This window comes from Limanda limanda, chromosome 21 (assembly GCF_963576545.1).
Source record: "Limanda limanda chromosome 21, fLimLim1.1, whole genome shotgun sequence".
Taxonomy (NCBI): Eukaryota; Metazoa; Chordata; class Actinopteri; order Pleuronectiformes; family Pleuronectidae; genus Limanda; species Limanda limanda.
The window spans coordinates 8,158,141-8,176,296 of NC_083656.1; the positions used below are offsets into that span (position 1 = coordinate 8,158,141).

General features: G+C 44.1%; 2 protein-coding genes across 3 annotated transcripts; one reads left to right on the forward strand and one right to left on the reverse strand.

Moving 5' to 3' along the window:
• Window positions 1-79: 79 nt before the first annotated feature.
• On the forward strand, window positions 80-8,329 carry coasy (CoA synthase). Of its 2 annotated transcripts, XR_009683292.1 has the most exons (11): window positions 80-240; window positions 3,997-4,726; window positions 4,853-5,067; window positions 5,168-5,299; window positions 5,894-6,083; window positions 6,180-6,244; window positions 6,356-6,440; window positions 6,642-6,739; window positions 7,027-7,173; window positions 7,284-8,153; window positions 8,204-8,329. XR_009683292.1 is itself a non-coding variant. In XM_061095334.1 (10 exons), the coding sequence occupies exons 2-10, from the start codon at window positions 4,057-4,059 to the stop codon at window positions 7,332-7,334; spliced, it is 1,653 nt and encodes a 550-aa protein (XP_060951317.1). In that variant the 5' UTR covers window positions 80-240; window positions 3,997-4,056; the 3' UTR covers window positions 7,335-8,329. The 2 variants fall into 2 exon arrangements, 1 of the variants encoding a protein (XP_060951317.1); XM_061095334.1 differs by having other exon boundaries at window positions 7,284-8,329.
• Window positions 8,330-8,605: 276 nt separating this feature from the next.
• Window positions 8,606-17,182, reverse strand: LOC133028137 (myosin light chain kinase, smooth muscle-like). Its single transcript, XM_061095332.1, has 16 exons — window positions 16,831-17,182; window positions 15,583-15,729; window positions 15,337-15,489; window positions 15,125-15,232; window positions 14,112-14,242; window positions 13,858-14,014; window positions 13,314-13,625; window positions 13,119-13,218; window positions 12,812-13,015; window positions 12,080-12,297; window positions 11,342-11,465; window positions 10,324-10,476; window positions 10,023-10,152; window positions 9,778-9,859; window positions 9,448-9,588; window positions 8,606-9,187 (listed from the first exon to the last, which is right to left on the reverse strand). Exons 1-16 carry the CDS (start codon window positions 17,024-17,026, stop codon window positions 8,982-8,984), a joined length of 2,562 nt encoding a protein of 853 aa, XP_060951315.1. The 5' UTR covers window positions 17,027-17,182; the 3' UTR covers window positions 8,606-8,981.
• Window positions 17,183-18,156: the final 974 nt, after the last annotated feature.

An 18,156-nucleotide genomic window follows, 5' to 3' on the forward strand; every position in this document is an offset into this window, starting at 1 on the left:
TCAAAAAAAAAAAAAACCTCCTTTGATGTGTGACACAGCCACACGTCACACATCCTCAGCCAATCGGGGTGCAGGGGAGACCGTGACCACCCAGTGTAGTTGATGTGTGAGCGACTTCCAACCAGTGTCAGACTGGTTCCTCTGACTGTGGTGGACTGGAGTAACTCTCCAGCTCGTTGAGGACCAGCAGGAGACCAGCAGGAGACCAGTCGTCCTTCGCTGTAGCTCCACTCGACCTAGGTGAGCTCATGCTAACCAGCAGAGATCGATCCCAGTCCAGATTGTCACTTTCAGACTGGGTCAACAAGCTAACTGGGACTTTACAGGATCCAGAATAACACCCTCGACCTTAGCTCCTTCCCATCGGGCATGTCCACGTTAGAATGGATGTTTGTGATGCTAGGTTTCTCTACAGGCAGGGATGCTACATAGCTAGCTAGCTAGCCAGGGCTTTGATGACACTCGTGTAACCTAACCCTAACGCGTCACCTCGGGTCAACTTGCCAGCTGCTGTTGTGAAGACAACACTCGTTGGGACATCGTGTGGACAGCTGTTTATACTGTGAGGAGACATGTTAGCTTCCATGCTAAAGTCCTTCCTGCTAATGACATTCGGGTTGTCCAATCAGGCTGCTTGGGGGCGGGACCAGGAAAGAGGAAGTACCATTTTCAATTCAAGTTAAATTAAAAGTTATAATAAAATAGTTTAATATGAAATGATACAAACAAGACACGTCATACTTAAAAGCATCAGTCATTGAAATAATGTCAGAGTAAAGATTCAGAGAATATAAAATACACAACTCCTCCCAAACACTGACACAATGAACTGAACTGTCACTTATTGTTTACATATTATTGTGACAATGTAAAGTATGAAGAGACATTTTGAAATGTTACTGCTGATGTCAGAGGAAGTGAATCGTTCCCTTGTTGCAACCAGAAGAGACACTGCAAGTCTGTTCATTATATTACCTCTAATTCCTAAAGCCCCTCAGCTTATCAGTAACAACACTATGTTTGGTAATAGCATGTGAACAGCCCTGAGTGCTGCAAGAGTCATAACCTAGATTGTTATAAAGTAGATATATACAAGTATGTACAATATAAACCCTATAAAGCGATATAAACGAAGTCTAAAATACAGTATACTGATGAAAATATAATTGAATGAAATGAGTGCATCAGTGTTATCAAGAAATAATCAACCCCACCTACCTCCCTCCTCCTGTGTGAAAAGATCAACATGATTTAAAGCTTTGATCCTTGTTGTTGAAAAAAATAGATATTCTAATACCACATCTTCAGCTACAGTTTTTTCTATTTAAAATGTACTCTTCCATTAAGATCTTGCAGTCAGAAACATATATTATATGTAATGTAAAGGTAAGCCATAGAGCAGGGGTCACCAACCTTTTTTAGACTGAGAGCTACTTCGAAGGTACTGAGTAGTACGAAGGGCTACTTGTTTCCAGTGGTGGGAAGTAACAAAGTAGAAATACTTTGTTACTGTACTTAAGTAGATTTTTCACATATCTGTACTTGTCTTGAGTATTTATTTTCCTGACGACTTTTAACTCGCTACATTTGAGCACAAATATCTGTACTTTCTACTTCTTACATTCTCAAAACTGGCTCGTTACTTGAGCAGCGGAGGTTGGCGCAACGTGCACCTTTACACACGGCGCACCTCTCTCTCGCTCTCTCGCTCCTGCAGGAGCTCGGTTCAGTCTTTATTATTAGGGCCCGAGCACTGACAGGCACTGACAGACGTGAGGCCCTATTGAAATCGTAAGGATTATTATTCAGGCAAATGAATTTGCTTTTTGAGGGTAATCAGGGGTAATCAGGCCCAGTTTTCCACTCACTATAATGCCAATATAATTTTTGCAAAGATATTATATATCTATATATTGCCAATTCCAATCCTTAGTCGCCCTCTGTGCTGACTCAACACAACTTAGAAGCTGTTGAGTCTTTATATATATATTGTACAAACTGGCTAATGTGTACAACTTCAAGCAGGGTTGTGTCTTCACTTTGTCATCCCTACAGGCAAGAGACCCTACAGGTGTATTTCAAATGCAAACACAAACACAGGCCCATTCAGTGAAGATAGTCTAATGATAAATAAACAGGCTTACATGTAGATGTGTGGACAAGCTGGCGGCAGGTAGACAGGCAGGTAAACATCCAGGCAGTTACAAAATACAGCCAATAGACACGAAAGGTTCATTTGGTCTATTAGTGTTCTTAGGTAGAATCAAGAGGCACTTGTTTATTCTGTTGTGTTGATTCTTTGTTGTCTCTAGAAGTTCAGATGCACTTGTCTAATACTTTTTTAACCTCAGCATCTTGGGTTCAAAATTTGTAAAATTATACAATATATATATAGTGTTGTTATAATTTAATATAATTGTCAGTTGAAATAAATCCTGAACTGAACAATTTTGGGTTGTTTTGTGTCTGTATAGGCCTACTATAAAAAGCACTTAGCATTTTTAATTTTGGTACCTGTACTTTTACTTTTGATACTTAAGTACATTTCAACACCAGATACTTTTGATACTTAAGTACGTTTAATATGAGCAACTCTAAGACTTTTACTCAAGTCATTTTCTGACAGGTGACTTTTACTTTTACCGGAGTCACTTTCAAGTAAGATATCTGTACTTTTACTCAAGTATGGCTTTCAAGTACTTTATACACCACTGCTTGTTTGATACAAACGTCCTGAATAACAGAGTTGCAAAGATCACCTTTTAATATTATTAATAATATATGTGAAGAGACTGTCTGATCAAGTTAATGTTAATTATTCCTCGAAATAATTATTAACAATGATTTCCACAACAATGATTGTAGGAAACAGATATATTAATACATGCAACATTTATTTCTGTTAAACTGTTTCAACTTTGCTTAAATTCAACTTAATTGAAGTACTTTTGGTGACATATATCACTACATGCCTCCATCAGTCTGTTCTTTTTCAAAAGTAGATAAAAAATAACCAAATAACCACTTATAAGCACTTTGTTACAACGATGATAAAGCTCAACCAAAAATAACAGATGCATATGACTGGGGTGTAATGTTTCTAAGTGTCTTCTTCATTTTTTGGGTCTCATACTGTCAGCTGCCAGAGTTTTCAGACCTAAAATCCATACAAGTCTCTCCTCATGTTCTCCTTCATTCACTGTGAACCCAAGAGCAAGACAGGCTTCATCTTACTTTCTTTTCAACTTGGTGACATTTATCACTACATTCCTCCATCAGTCTGTACTTTTTAAAAAATAGAGAAAAAATTAATTCAATAAAAATCACTTTGTCACAAAGATGATAAAGCTCAACCAAAAATAACACATGCATGTAACAGGGTGTAATGTTTCTTAGTGTCTTCTTAATTTGTTTGGTCTCATAGAGTTTTCAGACATAAAATACACACTTGTCTCTCCTCATGCCCTACCACATTGACTGTGAACCCAAGAGCAAGACAGGTTTCATCGTACTTTCTTTTCAACTTGGTGTTTGAACACTGTCTCTTGTTTGTCCCTGACCGGCTGCTTCACGTGAACGATGCTCTCCACTGTGTGTGTCTCTGAGTGAGTGGGTGGGGGCGGGGCGGAGCCCCGGGGCCTGAGTGTGTGCGCGACGTGCACACTTGTGCTTTTGGAGCCTGAGTCTGCACAGTTGTGATCAGAGGATGGAGCCGCTGTGTCGTGGTCCCGCCAATACACATGTTCGACCAATCACTTGATAACTGAATCATGTAATTAACAAGTATTTAGACTTTTTAGTTTGGTCTACGTCCTATCCACTAACATGGAGGAGACAGAGTTTGTAACATATACTACTTTGGCCTAACTTTTGAAGCGCTGTCATGTCGTCCATCTCTATACAGTCTATGAACACTTGCCAAAACCTACAACATGAGCTTAATATAACGCAATGAACATGTCGTTTTACATTTTCTTTCTCTTTCTCCCTCGTCAGTGTTCATCCTCTGACAGAAACCCTGACGGCCGTGAGTTCCCTGTGTTATTCGCCAGTAACATGTCCATGTTCACTACGGGCATCCTGGTGCTGACGTCTCCCATCCACACGCTCCCGCTGCGCATCGCTCCCGTGCTCAGCTCGGCCGCTCAGCTGGTGGAGCGCACGCTGTACGTGCACCTCCACCCGGGGCTCAACCTGGGGAGCGGGAGTCAGCAGCGACCAGCGTTCATCCCGCCGTTTGTGGACCTGTCAGCGGTCATCACCCGCCTTTACAGCAATGCGGCAGATATATGCGGGCACCTGGACGTCCGGGTGCTGCTGACCAACGTCCGCGCTCAGTCCGGCGGTGTTACAAACGGCCCCTTCCCCTCCCCACAGCCTCTGTCCCACTCCCCCGACGTGGTGCTCACAGACTTTCCCCTGCAGGACCCGGGTCAGTCGCATCAGGTGACCCAGTGTCTGCAGAAGTACACGGGCCGCTGCTACGTGTGTAGCCCCAGTCTGCCCTCGGTGCTGCTTCATCCGCAGCTGATGAAGCTGCAGGAGAACGTGGAATGTGTGACGGAGCCCGCGGGGAAAGCAGAACCTTTGGAAACGTATACTGATGTGGTGGTCGGGGGGACGTTCGACCGGCTCCACGGGGCCCACAAGACGCTGCTCAACATCTCCTGCCTGCTCGCCAACAGAAGGTTCCTCATTGGTGTGTGTGACCAGGCAATGCTGAAAAGTGAGTAGTTCAATGTCGGTATTCCCATTTAGATGAACTTTCAGAGATCTCATATTTTGGATGATCTGTGAAAACAACAATCACAAGAGAGTCTCACCCTCGTTATCCTTTTCCTCCTGTTCTCAGAAAAAGTGCTGAAGGAGCTGATTGAGCCCTACACTCTACGGGTTCAGATACTACAGGAGTTCCTGCGAGATATCAAACCATCGCTGGAGGTGGAGATCGTGCCCCTGGACGACCCCTTCGGAGTGTCCGTGGTTGACCCACTGCTGCAATGCATTGTGGTTAGCGAGGAGACCAAAAAGGGAGGCCAGGCTGTGAACAAGAAACGCATTGAAAATGTAAGGAAAAAAGTAGATTTAAACATTGCATGATTTATTTATTTAGGTGATCCAAGCTACCTAGTGGCACATGTTTGATGTCTTATGTTCTCTAAACCAGGGTCTTCCAGCTCTCGTTCTTCACGAGATCCAGCTGCTGAAAGACGCCCACCACACCGAGACGGAGGAGGAGAAGATCAGCTCCTCTAGTCTCCGCTCGCGACTCCTGGGCACCCTCCTTACTCCGCCTAAAGTAGGTCCAGTGGAAAAACTGTTAACATCTTGACAGTGCAGGTTAATGGATACCAGTATTATATGTTCAGTGTAACACATTGAGGGACTCACAACAAAAGCAAAGGGCCAGTCTTTCTTTTTTTTATCACAACTTTTCCGTACCCTATCTGGAGATCAAGTACATGACACTGTTTGAATTTCAATAACTCACTGAGTAAAAACGTTTTCATACAAGGGTCAAACGGACTTTAATGTTTAACTGTTCTGAAAGCAGCTGTCTCATCCAGGTGAAAAAATAACAGCTTTTCTTTTCTGCACATGACAAAGAACAGTCTCGTTTCTTTTGACTGTGAAACAAGTGGAAACTGAAATATCATTTTGTCATGTCAGGAGATTTGTCAAATTTCTCTCTATTGGACAAGGATGGTGTGTTTAAAAAATACGTTAAAGAAAAGGGACTATACAAATCTACACCTTTGCCCATTCTTTGACTATTGATGGCCTTGTGTGTTGAGCTGTGGTATTTGTCGTTCTTCGATATAAGCATCCTAATCCTCAGCGCTTGTGTTCTGTGTCTTTTCCTCTCGTGTGTCCCCTTCTTCCCGCGTTCCAGGACACATCCCATCTCCCTCCCCTCCCGTACGTGATCGGCCTGACGGGAGGCAGCGGCAGCGGGAAGAGCTCCATCGCCAGGAGGCTGGAGGCTCTGGGTGCCGTCCGGATCGACTGCGACAAAATGGGCCACGAGGTTTATCAGCCGGGCGCAGCAGCTCATCGCATGGTGCTGGAGGAATTTGGCTCAGGTGAGAAAAATAAATAAATTGCATCGTTTTGGTAAATGTTGCTTTGTGAAATCTAATGCATCTCCATACATTGACATTGGTGTTTTTCATTTGTAGATCTTCTGAATGAAGACAAAACCATAAACAGACGGGCATTAGGAAAGAAAGTTTTTGGAAATCAGGTAATTCGACAATTATAAATAATGTGTCAGTATGTTTAAATAAAAAAAACGACATGTTACACTTCGTCTCCGTGCATCAACAATTTACCAAAGTTTCTGTTTTCCATGCAGGAGCGATTAAAAGCCCTGACAAATATTGTGTGGCCGGAGATAGCAGAACTGGTGAAGAAGACAATCAGCCAAGCCAGAGAGGAAGGTAATGTAGGAACTTATATTTATTCATCTGAGTATTGAAGGACTGTGTTTTGGACTGTCCCCTTACTTTTCAAGATCCCCTTCACTTGAAGCTAACACAGTGATCGCATTGACATATATACACAGATACATATAAACAGTGCTTTCACTTTGTATTCTTAGAGATTCTCCTCCTGCTCATGTAAAGCTTTACTCTCTGCAGGTAAACAGGTGTGTGTGGTGGACGCAGCAGTTCTCCTGGAGGCCGGCTGGACGGACCTGGTCCACGAGGTCTGGGTCACCGTCATCCCAGAGGAAGAGGTAACGCATTATGTGCTTGGACAGAGATGGAGTCACATCCGCCTGAGTGACTGTGATTAAAATGTGTTGGTGTAAAGGTGATGGCTGATTCACGTGTTCACCTGTACTGTAGATGCATACCTGCGAAAATCCGGATTCCTCACTGAACGCAAGATGTAGAAAAATAACAGTTTTTCAATAATGGAAGGAAAAGAGGCTTTTAAACTAGTTTTTTTTAAATAAAGAGACCAGAGACTCCTGGTTAACCTCATGGACCTGCCTCCCTCTTGATTCCCCTCCTCCCTCAGGCGGTGTTGAGGATAACGGAGCGAGACGGCGTGGCCGCAGAAGATGCCATGCGCCGGCTGAGCAGCCAGTGGTCTAACGCCAAACAAGTGGAACACGCCAACGTGGTGCTCAGCACGCTGTGGGAACCAGAGGTCACACAGAAACAGGTCAGACATCACCCTACAGTGTCGGGTTCCTATATTTGCATTAAGATTCAGTGATTTGAATCTTGAGTATTTGTTTGTGATTTTCTTTCACTGGCTTTTATTTTTTAAAGGTGTTGAAAGCTTGGAAACTTCTTCAGAAGAGGATTCCACCGAGACAGTAGGAGCATGTGTGGGTCCCTCCATCGTCCTCATCCAGACCCGAGCTGCGAGCGGACTTCAGGCCCGGCGCCACGTGCACAGAATCAACTGATCCACACGAGGAAACTTTGCCTTAGAAAGAAGCGCGAGCGGCCACGGTGCCTTTGCAGCGATCCCAGCACGCTGCCTCACATCTCTGACCAGGACTCGTCGACTTCCCACCGGTTTTTAAAGAGGTTTTGCTGAATGATGGGTGGATGAGGGAAAGAACTGACCTTGTGGCTGCCTTTCAACGGATACCGTTGTTTCTAAACGTCAGTCCCAACATCCAGTTCTAAATCATTCGAGATTGAAGACCAAACTTTTCTGCAAAGCCAGTATTTTAGTCAACGACACTTTACATGCTCTGTCCTCTTTTCATGGCGTCTATAACTAATACGAATGTAGCTTAGAAAATAAACTAATATTAAAAGGGAAAGAGGGAATTAAATGATGCATCTTTGTGGTGTCAGGGTTTGAGAAATGAAGGCTAATTTCATTTTTAGTATATAATGAATAACGTGCGGTAGATTTATAATATTACAGAATCTTAGTTTTCACGCTGAATGCAGGTAAATGAACTGGGCACTGGAGAAGATACTAATTTAGGTAAATCCAGCTCAGTGACCAGGATTGAATATGGAAATCCCCACACTGCAGCAAGTCAGTGAATGTGGCCAGTAGACGACACGTGTCTCAATCAAATCTGCGGAAAATTGGTTAATTGCAATACAAGAGAATGTACTTGGTACCATTTTATTTGTGTTTGGCTTACGCTGCCTTTACTGTTGCAATACATAACAGTAAAATACTGCTTTTTTTCAATGTTAAAGGCTTCTAAGTGATGTGGCAGGTTGGTCTAAATAGTGCGAGATGTTTTGTTTTCTTAATTTCATTGTCTTGCATGTAACCTTCAAACTCATAAGGTTTTCTTTATAAAACGGAACAAGCAGAATAATAAATTAAACGTTTAAGACCACGAGTGAATCCTTGAGTTTTCTAATCAATTTGATCTGTTTTTACATGTGATGTAGAAGTTAATTCAAACCGCAGTTTAAATTGATCCGTTTATTTCTTTCCCCCGCTCTCTACTTTTTTTCAAAATGTTCATTGACTTCTCAAAGAATGATTAATGGATCTCATTTAAAAAATAAAAATGTTGCAGATCCATATAGAAAACCAAATCCAGCGAGTTTCTATTTGGTGTCATAAAGGGAGAGGAGGATTTAAAAATAATAAGTATGCGTATCCCTGGTATATTTTTTAAAAGGCTCTCTTTATTTTTAGTATAAATCATTCCCGTCCGAACAACATTGAAATGTGCAAAATGTACAATTCTCACGTGACTCGCTGTGTGAACAGAGTGAAGCTCAGCGTGATGTGACCTCAATAACTCAGAACCCTGTTCATCGGTGACTGAACACGTCAAATATACATGGACGGAAGCAGACTTACAAAGTGCACGAGTAACTGGTGGCGTGTGAAACAAAAAGGACTCTGGGTAATGCGTGTCCAAATCTCATTAATCCCTATTGGGGAGCAACCGCTTAGTCTTGAAATTGCGAATGCAGCCAAACATTCGAATCTCTTCAGTCACTGATGTTATGTGGATCCTGTGGTTTGCTTCTCAGTCACATCTCCACTTGGAGTTTGGCGGAGCACATGGCCTCCCCCAGCTTGTTGCTGGCCCTGCACACGTAAACCCCGGAGTCGGACGGCTCCAGATCGGCCAGAACCAGAGAACAGAGCCCGTCTTGGTTTTGCTCCACGGTCACTCTGCTGGACTCGGACACCGGCTTCTCATTCTGGAGCCACTTCACCTCCGGCTGTGGGTAACCTAAGAAGGACACAATGAGCCGTAGAATCAGACATAAAAACAGACCACGGGACAGTGAATAAAATTAAAAATATACCAACATCAAATTCCTAAAGTGGTTGTATAAAAGACAGCCGGTATTAAAAACAACAAACAAGCTGTTTAGGTCTCGTTCCATTACGGTCAAAGCTTTTCAGAGGCATTGTTCTGTTTGCCGTTGGCATCTCTATAAAATGGCAGGACATGATTTAATGAAGTGCATCACAGCTCTGTCACTGTACCGTTGACGAGGCATCTCAGCTCAGCAGTTGCTCCTTTAGCAAGTGTGGCGTCCCTCAGGGCCTGCTGGAAGCAAGGTTCACTCTGAAGCTGCTTATCCAGCGACTGGATGGCCTCCTCAGCCTCCTGGCTCCACACTGGCTCTGGATGAGACAGAGGAGGAGGAAGATGAATAAAACAGAAACTGATCACAAAAGGGTAAACTTGAAGTGACAATCTGAGACTGAGTCATCTGCCATATGTATGTAGCTCTAGGAAATTGGAGGGGGCAGTGTGTGTGTGTGTGTGTTTCTGTGTGTGTGTGTGTGTGTGAATCTATTTATCTGTCTCACCCTCAGAGGCGCTGCCAGGAGAGTCTGGCCTGCTGGAGAGGTTAGCCATCCGCTGCAGGGCCAAAACAGCCTTGCCAGTTTTCTAGAAGTTTTAAAGGACAAATTGTACTCGATGACAAACTACATTCACATCCCAGCTCCAGGCCTGTGCAGCACAATGGCTTTAAAAGGTCGTCATCAGGGAAGCTCTGATGAGAAAATTATACATCTGACCGACGCTGGACTAAAACCACTTTTTCTGTTACCTTCCACTTGCGCTTGGCCAGGAAACGTTTCATCTTTTCCTTCCTGAGGGATTTGGTGGGTCTGCGGCTCAGAGGGGTGAAGGCGACCATCCAGGGGTGGACCAGGGCCTCGGTACATGACAGCCTACATCTGCAGAGGGAGAAGCACAGGCTGTCAAAATGCTGCCAGCAGCTTCCTGACTGTCCAGAGCTTGGTTTGTGCGAGGAGCAAAAAATGCTGATTGTCTGAAAGATGTAGAAAGTTTCAAACTATTTGCTGGACAGTTGAACACTGCTAGGATCAAATAGGAACCAGTCCAACCTCCGGTCTTTCTTCAGCAGGGAGCTGATGAAGTCTTTGGCGTCGTCGGAGATGTCCTCAAAACTTTCCTCGTCAAACTCGTAGCTGGCAGCAGCCACGAAGCAAAAGGTCTCGGCATCGCTGTTCCCCTGGAAGGGAGATTCTCCACTGAGCCTAACACACAAAACAGTAATGGTCTGTAAATAGGATGTTTCTAGTCTTGATGGAAACACAGACCAAGGACACTTCAGCACATGAAATGGGGGAGACTGACATCGAAGTGCCGACATTCTGTAACAAGTAAACAACATACATCTTGTATATGGTGAAAAACATTCTTCCTGGGAAGTGCCATGGTGACTTGTCTTTATTTCTGTTAGACAGCAATACTGAATGTTCTCTGGTGATTAATGCATTGTTGTAATGAAATAAAAATATTTTTGGTCATGTTACTGCCGAGTTTGTTTGAGACTATGTACAATATTGCTATGTTTAACATTTCAATACCATGTGCAATATGACTTACATATTACACCAGATTTTTTCCTCTGCCAATAAATAGTTTGAGTTATTTCTTATTTAAATTTATATTTCAAATAGGCACTGGTTCATATTTTCATTTAAATGCTTTACTTTTTAATACTCAATACTTTATTGTTTTTAATTCTATTGGACTCTAACCATTATACTAAGGTGATGGTTATGGGCGACTGTGGAAATGCCAAAAAGTCACCAGGAGATGGCACCAAATCTGCATTTGTAGAGATACAGCATTTGAGATGGGTTGAAAAGATTTTCAATATTTACCAGATTAAAGATGTAGGAATTCAAGTCAGTAATATATTTCTGTTACTTTTAACTACTTCACCATTGTGACATATGAAGGCAAAATGTTGAATAAAGATCAAAGTATTAAGATTGATGGTGGGTTCTTGTTCCTCCTTCTATTCTTTCCTTCTGAGCTGGTTACTGTGGCTTTATGCCGAGTTATCTCAAAATAACACACAGTACAAGAACTGTCCGCCGCCGTTCAGCTTACAAGATGTAACAGATGACTCCGATGCTCCACATGTCCGTCTCAACGCCAACCGGCTCGTAGTTGATCACCTCGGGGGCCGCGAACTCGGGCGTGCCGTGCATCACCATCAGAGGTTTACCTTCCTCTAAAGAGCAGGAGGAGAGGGAAAAGACATGCTCACGTATACAGACTGTTGCCCTCGATGTTTTTGCATTGGCTTGTTTGCATTAGCCTATTTACAGTTGGCCCTAGCCTTCTCTAAATAGACCACCCAGTGGGGAGCTGTTGCATCTGGAGTGTCACATTATTTCTGCCTGAATCCGCAGCACACACTGTGAGCTGAGCTAATAGAGATGTAGTTGCCTGTTTAAGGAGTTGTTATGATCTAATGGACCTTGTCAGACAAGTAGGAATTCAGAAAAACACCCCTCGATGTAATGTTTGCATAGTTTAAACACGGTCAACTCTGCAGTTGGGACAAAAAATATTATTGTAACAATTATAATATCACCAAGTAATTTATGTCTTATTCTGCACAAAGCTGATGGCTGCAGGTTTGGCTGCAAAAGCACCAACTGTTCCCAACGTACAAACAGGCTTATCAGGATCTTTGCCATTTCCTGATCCGTTGTGTTCTTTTTCGAGATCACACAGCCATCAGATGACAAACACATCCCCAGTGAGCAACTGCAAATCCTGTTTTCCAGAGAACTACCCCACCTCCTAAAGAAACAGAAAAAAAGGTCCCGTCAAACTCACCCAGTTGACTTGCTAGGCCAAAGTCGATGATCTTGATCCGCGTGCCGCTGGTGTCCACGCACACGATGTTCTCCGGCTTGAGGTCGAGGTGCACGATGTTCTTCTTGTGGACGTACTGCATGCCCTCCAGGATCTGCTGCATGTAGCTGACGCTGGCCGGCTCCGTGTGCTCAAAGTTGTCGTCCACGATTCGTTCGAAGAGCTCGCCGCCTGCAATGCTGGGCAGAGGGATTATAACAGGACGTCATCATGTTAGTTGAGTTTCTTTATTAAAACGATTCTGTACTAAAATCTTATTTGTCGCAGAAAAAACAGCTTCATTCTTTTATCAAACCAGAATTGCCACCCGGCAGCTGGATGCCTACCAGCCAGTAAAGTTTCGGTCTATATACTCCTATGAGGTCGTTGTGACCTTTGACCGCCAAAACCAAAATCAGTTCATCTTTGAGTCCGAGTGAACATCCCCTCAAGGTGTTTTTTTCAGAACTGTTGCCTTCACAAGATCAATAACATGTTTTGTGGAGTCACAGCGACTTTGACCTTCGGCGGCCAAATTCTGAGTCAGTTCTTCCGCGAGTCCGAATGAACTTTGAAACTTCTTTAAAGAAATTCCCACGAGACATTCCTGAGCTAAAAATAATTCACTATCAAGTTTTATCAACTGAAAATCCTGTTTCCATTAAAGACACCGTGGTTGCATTTTTCTGTGTCACAACTTTTACTGTTACTTACTACTCCAGGACCATGACCAGCTCGGAGCGCGTGTCGTACGCAGCCAGACACTGGACCAGCTTCGGGTGGTGGAGACAGTTCATCAGCTCAATTTCCTTACGGGCCGCCGTCTTATCCTTGGAGGTCCGAGCTCGATAGAACTTCCCCGCGGACGCATCGCCTGTCTCTTTATGGGACAACCTGAACACCTGGCCATACTTCCCACTGGAGCAAATGAGAGGAACAGTGAGTTGTTGTTTCAGTGGTTCTCCAATCGGACAACTTGAATGATTTCATCCATTTATGAATGCCATGGATCGGTGCTTACCATCCCAGGATTTCATGCACGTTGTAGTGGTCCTTGACCTTGTGTTTTGTGTCTATGGTCACGGTGACGTACGACTTCGGCTCCTCTTTCGTCTTTTCCTCTTGAGACACAGAATAGAAAAAAGAGACAAGCAAGTCAGCACATTGCTCATGAAGCAGATCACAAAATGTCTGCCTCCGAAGCGTCACCACTCACTCGCCGTGGCCATCTTGATACAGTCGGACTCCTGGCTCGGTTCGCTCACTCCCGCCGAGTTGTAGGCCCGGACACGGAAGCGGTACTGCCCCAGAGGCTCCAGGCCCGAGCGGATGTGGTAGGACGTGTTCTTGCAGCGGCTCCATGCTTCGGTCCAGCTGGCGGGTTTGTCCTGGCCCTCGTCTAGGACCTCCACGATGTAACCCAGCACGGCCGTGCCGCCGTCGTAGCTGGGACCAGTCCAGGACAGGACCAGGGACTGAGTGGACAGCTTGGAGAAGACAGGGTGGGACGCCGGTGGGTCGGGTCGGTCTGAGGGAAAATGGAAACAAGATATTAGATTTTGAGGTAGCTAATTCCCAATTCATAGTGCTCCTCTCTTATTGCAGTGATTTCCTCGTCAGATCCTTTTACATAAGTGCAACAGTAAATATCAAGAAGCATCTTTCCTTCGTTTCCAGTACCTAATGATGAATTTAGGGAACATTCAATACCAGAGTTGCATCATTTGAAATCACAGAGGTGGACGTGAAAGACAACTCACCGACGACACCGAGGGAGACCGTGTGCTGTGCGGAGCCTTTTCGGTTTCGTACGATCAAGGTGTACGAGCCTGAGTCGCTTGCACAGGCCTGAGAGATCTCCATACTGCTCTGGGTCTTACTGCTCCTGACAGACACCCTCGGACCCCCGACTAGCACCTGAAGAGCAAGAGGAGAGGAAGATGGTTGTTTTCAGAGCCAGAAATCAAACAAACTGATCTGAAGAAGCAGCTCCTGGGACTCGTATTACTCTTACTTTGTCTCTGTTGTAAATCCAGCAGCAGGCCACAGGGACAGAGCAGCTCCTGAACTCACAGACTAGCCGGGCCTGTTCTCCTAACCGAGCCTCCACCTGCTCGGGTGGGTCGAGAAACTCCACAGGAGGTCCTGAGGGGAATCAAAAGGCAGTGAGCTGTTACTTGATTTTGTCTCTAACTGGACTTTTTGTCCTCTGCTCCCCTTTCTCAGAGGAGACTTTTGTTTGGAGGTTGAAATATCTGTGGAGACTCAAGGAGGAGGTGGATTTACAGGTGTGTACTGTGGTAGGAGGCGGATTAAGAAGGATCTAACCAATCACACGTGAGCAATCATGTTTGGTTGCAGCGGCAAATAATGCAAAAAACTAAAGCCAATTTGTCTGCCAAATAGTTGCTACAATCAGAAACGTTTGAGTGAGGTCGCAAGAAAAATTTGTACAATTTGAAACCTTACATGTGCTCATTTGTTGCTGCTTCCCTTTTCTTTTTAACAGCATCTTTCATGTTAATTAAATAATTTTCACAGCTTAACAAGGTGTGACATCCTCCACCCTTAAACCTCAACACATGCAGTGGCTGCATCTAAACTCTGAAGCATCTTACCAAATCATATCAGACCCACTCAGACCCTAGAAACATTTAAATCATCTCTCAAGACCAACTTCTTCTCACTTATTTTAAAGTTTGAGAAACTTGATTTCATCGGTTATCGTGCAATAGTTTCATTCTTACTTATTTCTGATGTTTAACATTTTATTGCTTTAATTTTCTATTTATTCTCTGTTAAAATGTGTAAATGTGCTTTTAGATTATTTTATTTATACTTTAGGCCTTTTCACCACATTGGTCACCAGTGGTTGATTTAAACATGCTATATAAATAAACTCTGACAAAAGTTTACTAAATTGAAAGAGGAAAAGAAGAGAGAGTGAATTTGTGGGTGTGCAGCAATACAAATATAATTTGTATCAAGCTCAACTAACTTCTGCTTTTTCTTATCTGTGTGTTTTACCTTTAGAAGCTGGGACCGACTTGGTGTTTTCACGTGACACGACCTTGACCTTGACCTCACTGTGCAGCTCGTGGTTGCTGCTTCTGGGGATTTCCTTTGTCGTTGGTCCTGTATCAAACAGATTGAAACGTGTTTTACCGCACGCAGATCAATTCAAGGTGTTACATTCACTTGCACGTATAACTGCACTTGCTGTTGACTCCATGATTTACCTCTGACATGTAACACTGCGCTGCTTGACCGTTTCCCAGCAGTGTTCTCCGCTGTGCACGTATACGTCCCAGCATTTCCACGTGAACACCGATTCAGAACCAGAATGGCGACACCGTTCTTGAAGGAAGTGCCACTTGAATGCATCTTCTCACCTGTATGACAGGATGGACACATATTGTAACAGGGGTCGATTACAATCATTTGTGTTAAATGGCCTTTTCTGGGTAGGATCATCAGTCACTTACCATTGTGTAGCCAGGAAATGCTCAGGGGCTGACTTCCTGTGATAACACTTTGAAATGTAGCATCGCTTCCTTCACAGACTGAACAGTCCTGGAGGGGCTCTGTGAAGTGAGGTGATGACGGGGTCTGCACTCGGGTCTGTCTCGCATCTTAACAAGAGATAAGGAGTCAAGGACAATGGATTAGGTTTTTGAAACATGTTTCACGTGATTGCAAACTGTGTCCGCCGGTGTTTCCTCTCGACCGGTGACCCATCAGGACGGGCCACGGAGGAAAATCTTGAGCTGATCTTTCAATGGAAGGACTCTAGGAGGTTTTCACTGAGGTTGTTTTCACCCGCCCCTTTGTCTGGTGGTTGGTTTGTTTGTGAACACGATTACACAAGGATAAATGGACGGATTTCCATGGAACTTGGCAGAAGGATGCAGCCCGGGCCAGGAAAGAGCCCATTACATTTCTATGCAGATCCGGATCAGGGGGCAGATCCAGGATTCTTTCACTTTGGGAAATTGGGTGTTTGAAATCTGGGGGAAGGGTCGGGCCTCGGTGGGGGTGTGCACTCTGCTTGCCAGTACAAATAGAGAACTCTGGACTGATGTGTATGATTGATATTTGTCTGTTTTACCTTCAGGTTCTCTCGGCTCATTTGTCCCCTGTGGCAGTAAAGTTAGGGGCAATGTGCCATGTTTTCCCACCACATGTGTGTTTGCACAGCAGGATAAGCAATGGGTGGTCCCCCCAGTGTGTGGTGGAATGTCGTGTGTGAATGTGTGTGCGTGTGTATGTGGCCCAGTTGTTACTAATGTTGTGGGGACTTAAATCTATCTACATAGTCACATTATGAGGACTTATGTTCCTTATAAGGACAAAAGACAAGTCCCTATGATCTAAATTAATTAATTTAAAGTGAAGACATGTGTGTGTGTTTGTGTGTGTGTGTGTGTCAAGTTGTATGTCACCCCAACTACAATTACATAACAACAAAAACAGCCCCTTTCACAATAACATGGTTATTTACAAATGCTGCTCCCTCGGCTATTACTTTAACAAGTCTTGAACTGGCCTCAGGTGAGTTCACCTCGTTTCACATGTGTAAATCAAACAGATTCCAGTATTCCTGGTTTTACCCAAAGGACTTTGCACTGTCCTCATGCAACAGGTTCAAGTTGAACGAGCTCAAAGCAAAAACCTGACACACCCACACTGGGTTGTATTGGGACAAATGTTTATAATACTTTTCAAGTGTTTACCTGTTGCAGACGAGACTCCCAGTTTGTGAATTCCCAGCAGCTTCTTGTGTGTGGTATCCAGTCCGTTCTCTTCCCCTTTCTTCTCCACGCACACGGGTCTGGCTTTAGGCTTGAGGGCCAGTCGGAAAGTGGACACAAAGGTCTTTGGCTTCTGTCCGTCCTTGTCCATCCTGGAGCAGAGGTGATGAACAGACATGTGTTTCACTTTGTCACTCCTCACTCAGACCCCCTATCTCTCTGTTGGCTGTGGTTTCCTTTCACACTGCATGTAAGCGTAAGGGTGAAGCAAACATGTTGCATCGCTCGCCCCGACTCTGTTCACACATCCTCTCAGACGTGAACAGGAGGAGCCTCGGCTTTCAGACGGCCCCTGGAATCCCTACCCACTCTTAGCCCCACAGTTTACTGGGGAAAAAAAGACAGTTTTATCTGGAAGGCAAATGAAGAACACACATGTTCAGCCCCCACTGTTGCTCTGGACCGAGAACAGAGGAACAGACACACGCACATGTGAAAACAAAAGAGATATTCAGCAAGAGAAGGAAATGTGTGGGAAGACAAAACATTCAAGCTGAAGACAATAGAAACGAACACCACAGAAGAATTGAAAAGCATGTTTTACCTGAAGCCCTTCCTCAGAAGGAGTGTTTCCCCCTCTCAGAATGCAATCACAGTTTCCCTCTGTCAACTTCTTCTCTGCATTTTATTCCGCGTAAACAGCTCTTCCCTGTAAACACTTGGCATAGTGCCGCTCCAGCCTCAGTGCTGCAGTCACCTCAGGAATCAAGAAGAGCCAGTAGGGCAGCTTTTTTCCCTGTGAGCGTTTACTCTGCGGTGTGACACTCAACAAGTAGATGGAGACGATAGAAGCTATTATTATGAACCATGGACATCCGGGGTGGTGTTCCTTTGAATACAAGTGGGGAGGTGGGACCCTGTGACCACAAACAGTCAAGCTCCACCTGTAAACAAGACACCTTTTATTCTGTTGATATGGAAATAGATACAGCTGCTGGTTGGGTGTGTCTCCCAGCTGTGCTTTCATTTACCCTTTTGTTTGGATTGTTGCTGCAGACACAGTGGTTTTTATATCTTATACATATTCAAAGCCGATGGAAACAGTTAATTGGCCTTTACGTTTGTCTTTCAACAGTTTCACTGAAGACCTGTAACAATCTCATAGATTCTCTCATTTAGCTTGGAGCCCTTGAAGAAAAGATTTAGTCTCCATGAGCATTTTTTTCAAACTTTAAAAATAGATTTTGACATTAGCCATTACTTGACCCTAACCCTCCTACAAACGCAGCAAATACCACAACGCTTCAA

What these genes read in the sequence shown, in the direction of transcription:
- LOC133028137 (XM_061095332.1), bottom strand. Translation starts at nt 17,026, where the DNA reads ATGTCTGTTCATCACCTCTGCTCCAGGATGGACAAGGACGGACAGAAG. An exon ending in GGTCTCCCTCGGTGTCGTCG is followed by an intron (nt 13,626 to 13,857) that starts GTGAGTTGTCTT and finishes ATTTTCCCTCAG; the next exon opens with ACCGACCCGACCCACCGGCG. An exon ending in GGAGTCATCTGTTACATCTT is followed by an intron (nt 10,477 to 11,341) that starts GTAAGCTGAACG and finishes TTTGTGTGTTAG; the next exon opens with GCTCAGTGGAGAATCTCCCT.
- coasy (XM_061095334.1), top strand. Translation starts at nt 4,057, where the DNA reads ATGTCCATGTTCACTACGGGCATCCTGGTGCTGACGTCTCCCATCCAC. An exon ending in GCTGGAGGAATTTGGCTCAG is followed by an intron (nt 6,084 to 6,179) that starts GTGAGAAAAATA and finishes TTTCATTTGTAG; the next exon opens with ATCTTCTGAATGAAGACAAA. An exon ending in CAGAGGTCACACAGAAACAG is followed by an intron (nt 7,174 to 7,283) that starts GTCAGACATCAC and finishes TATTTTTTAAAG; the next exon opens with GTGTTGAAAGCTTGGAAACT.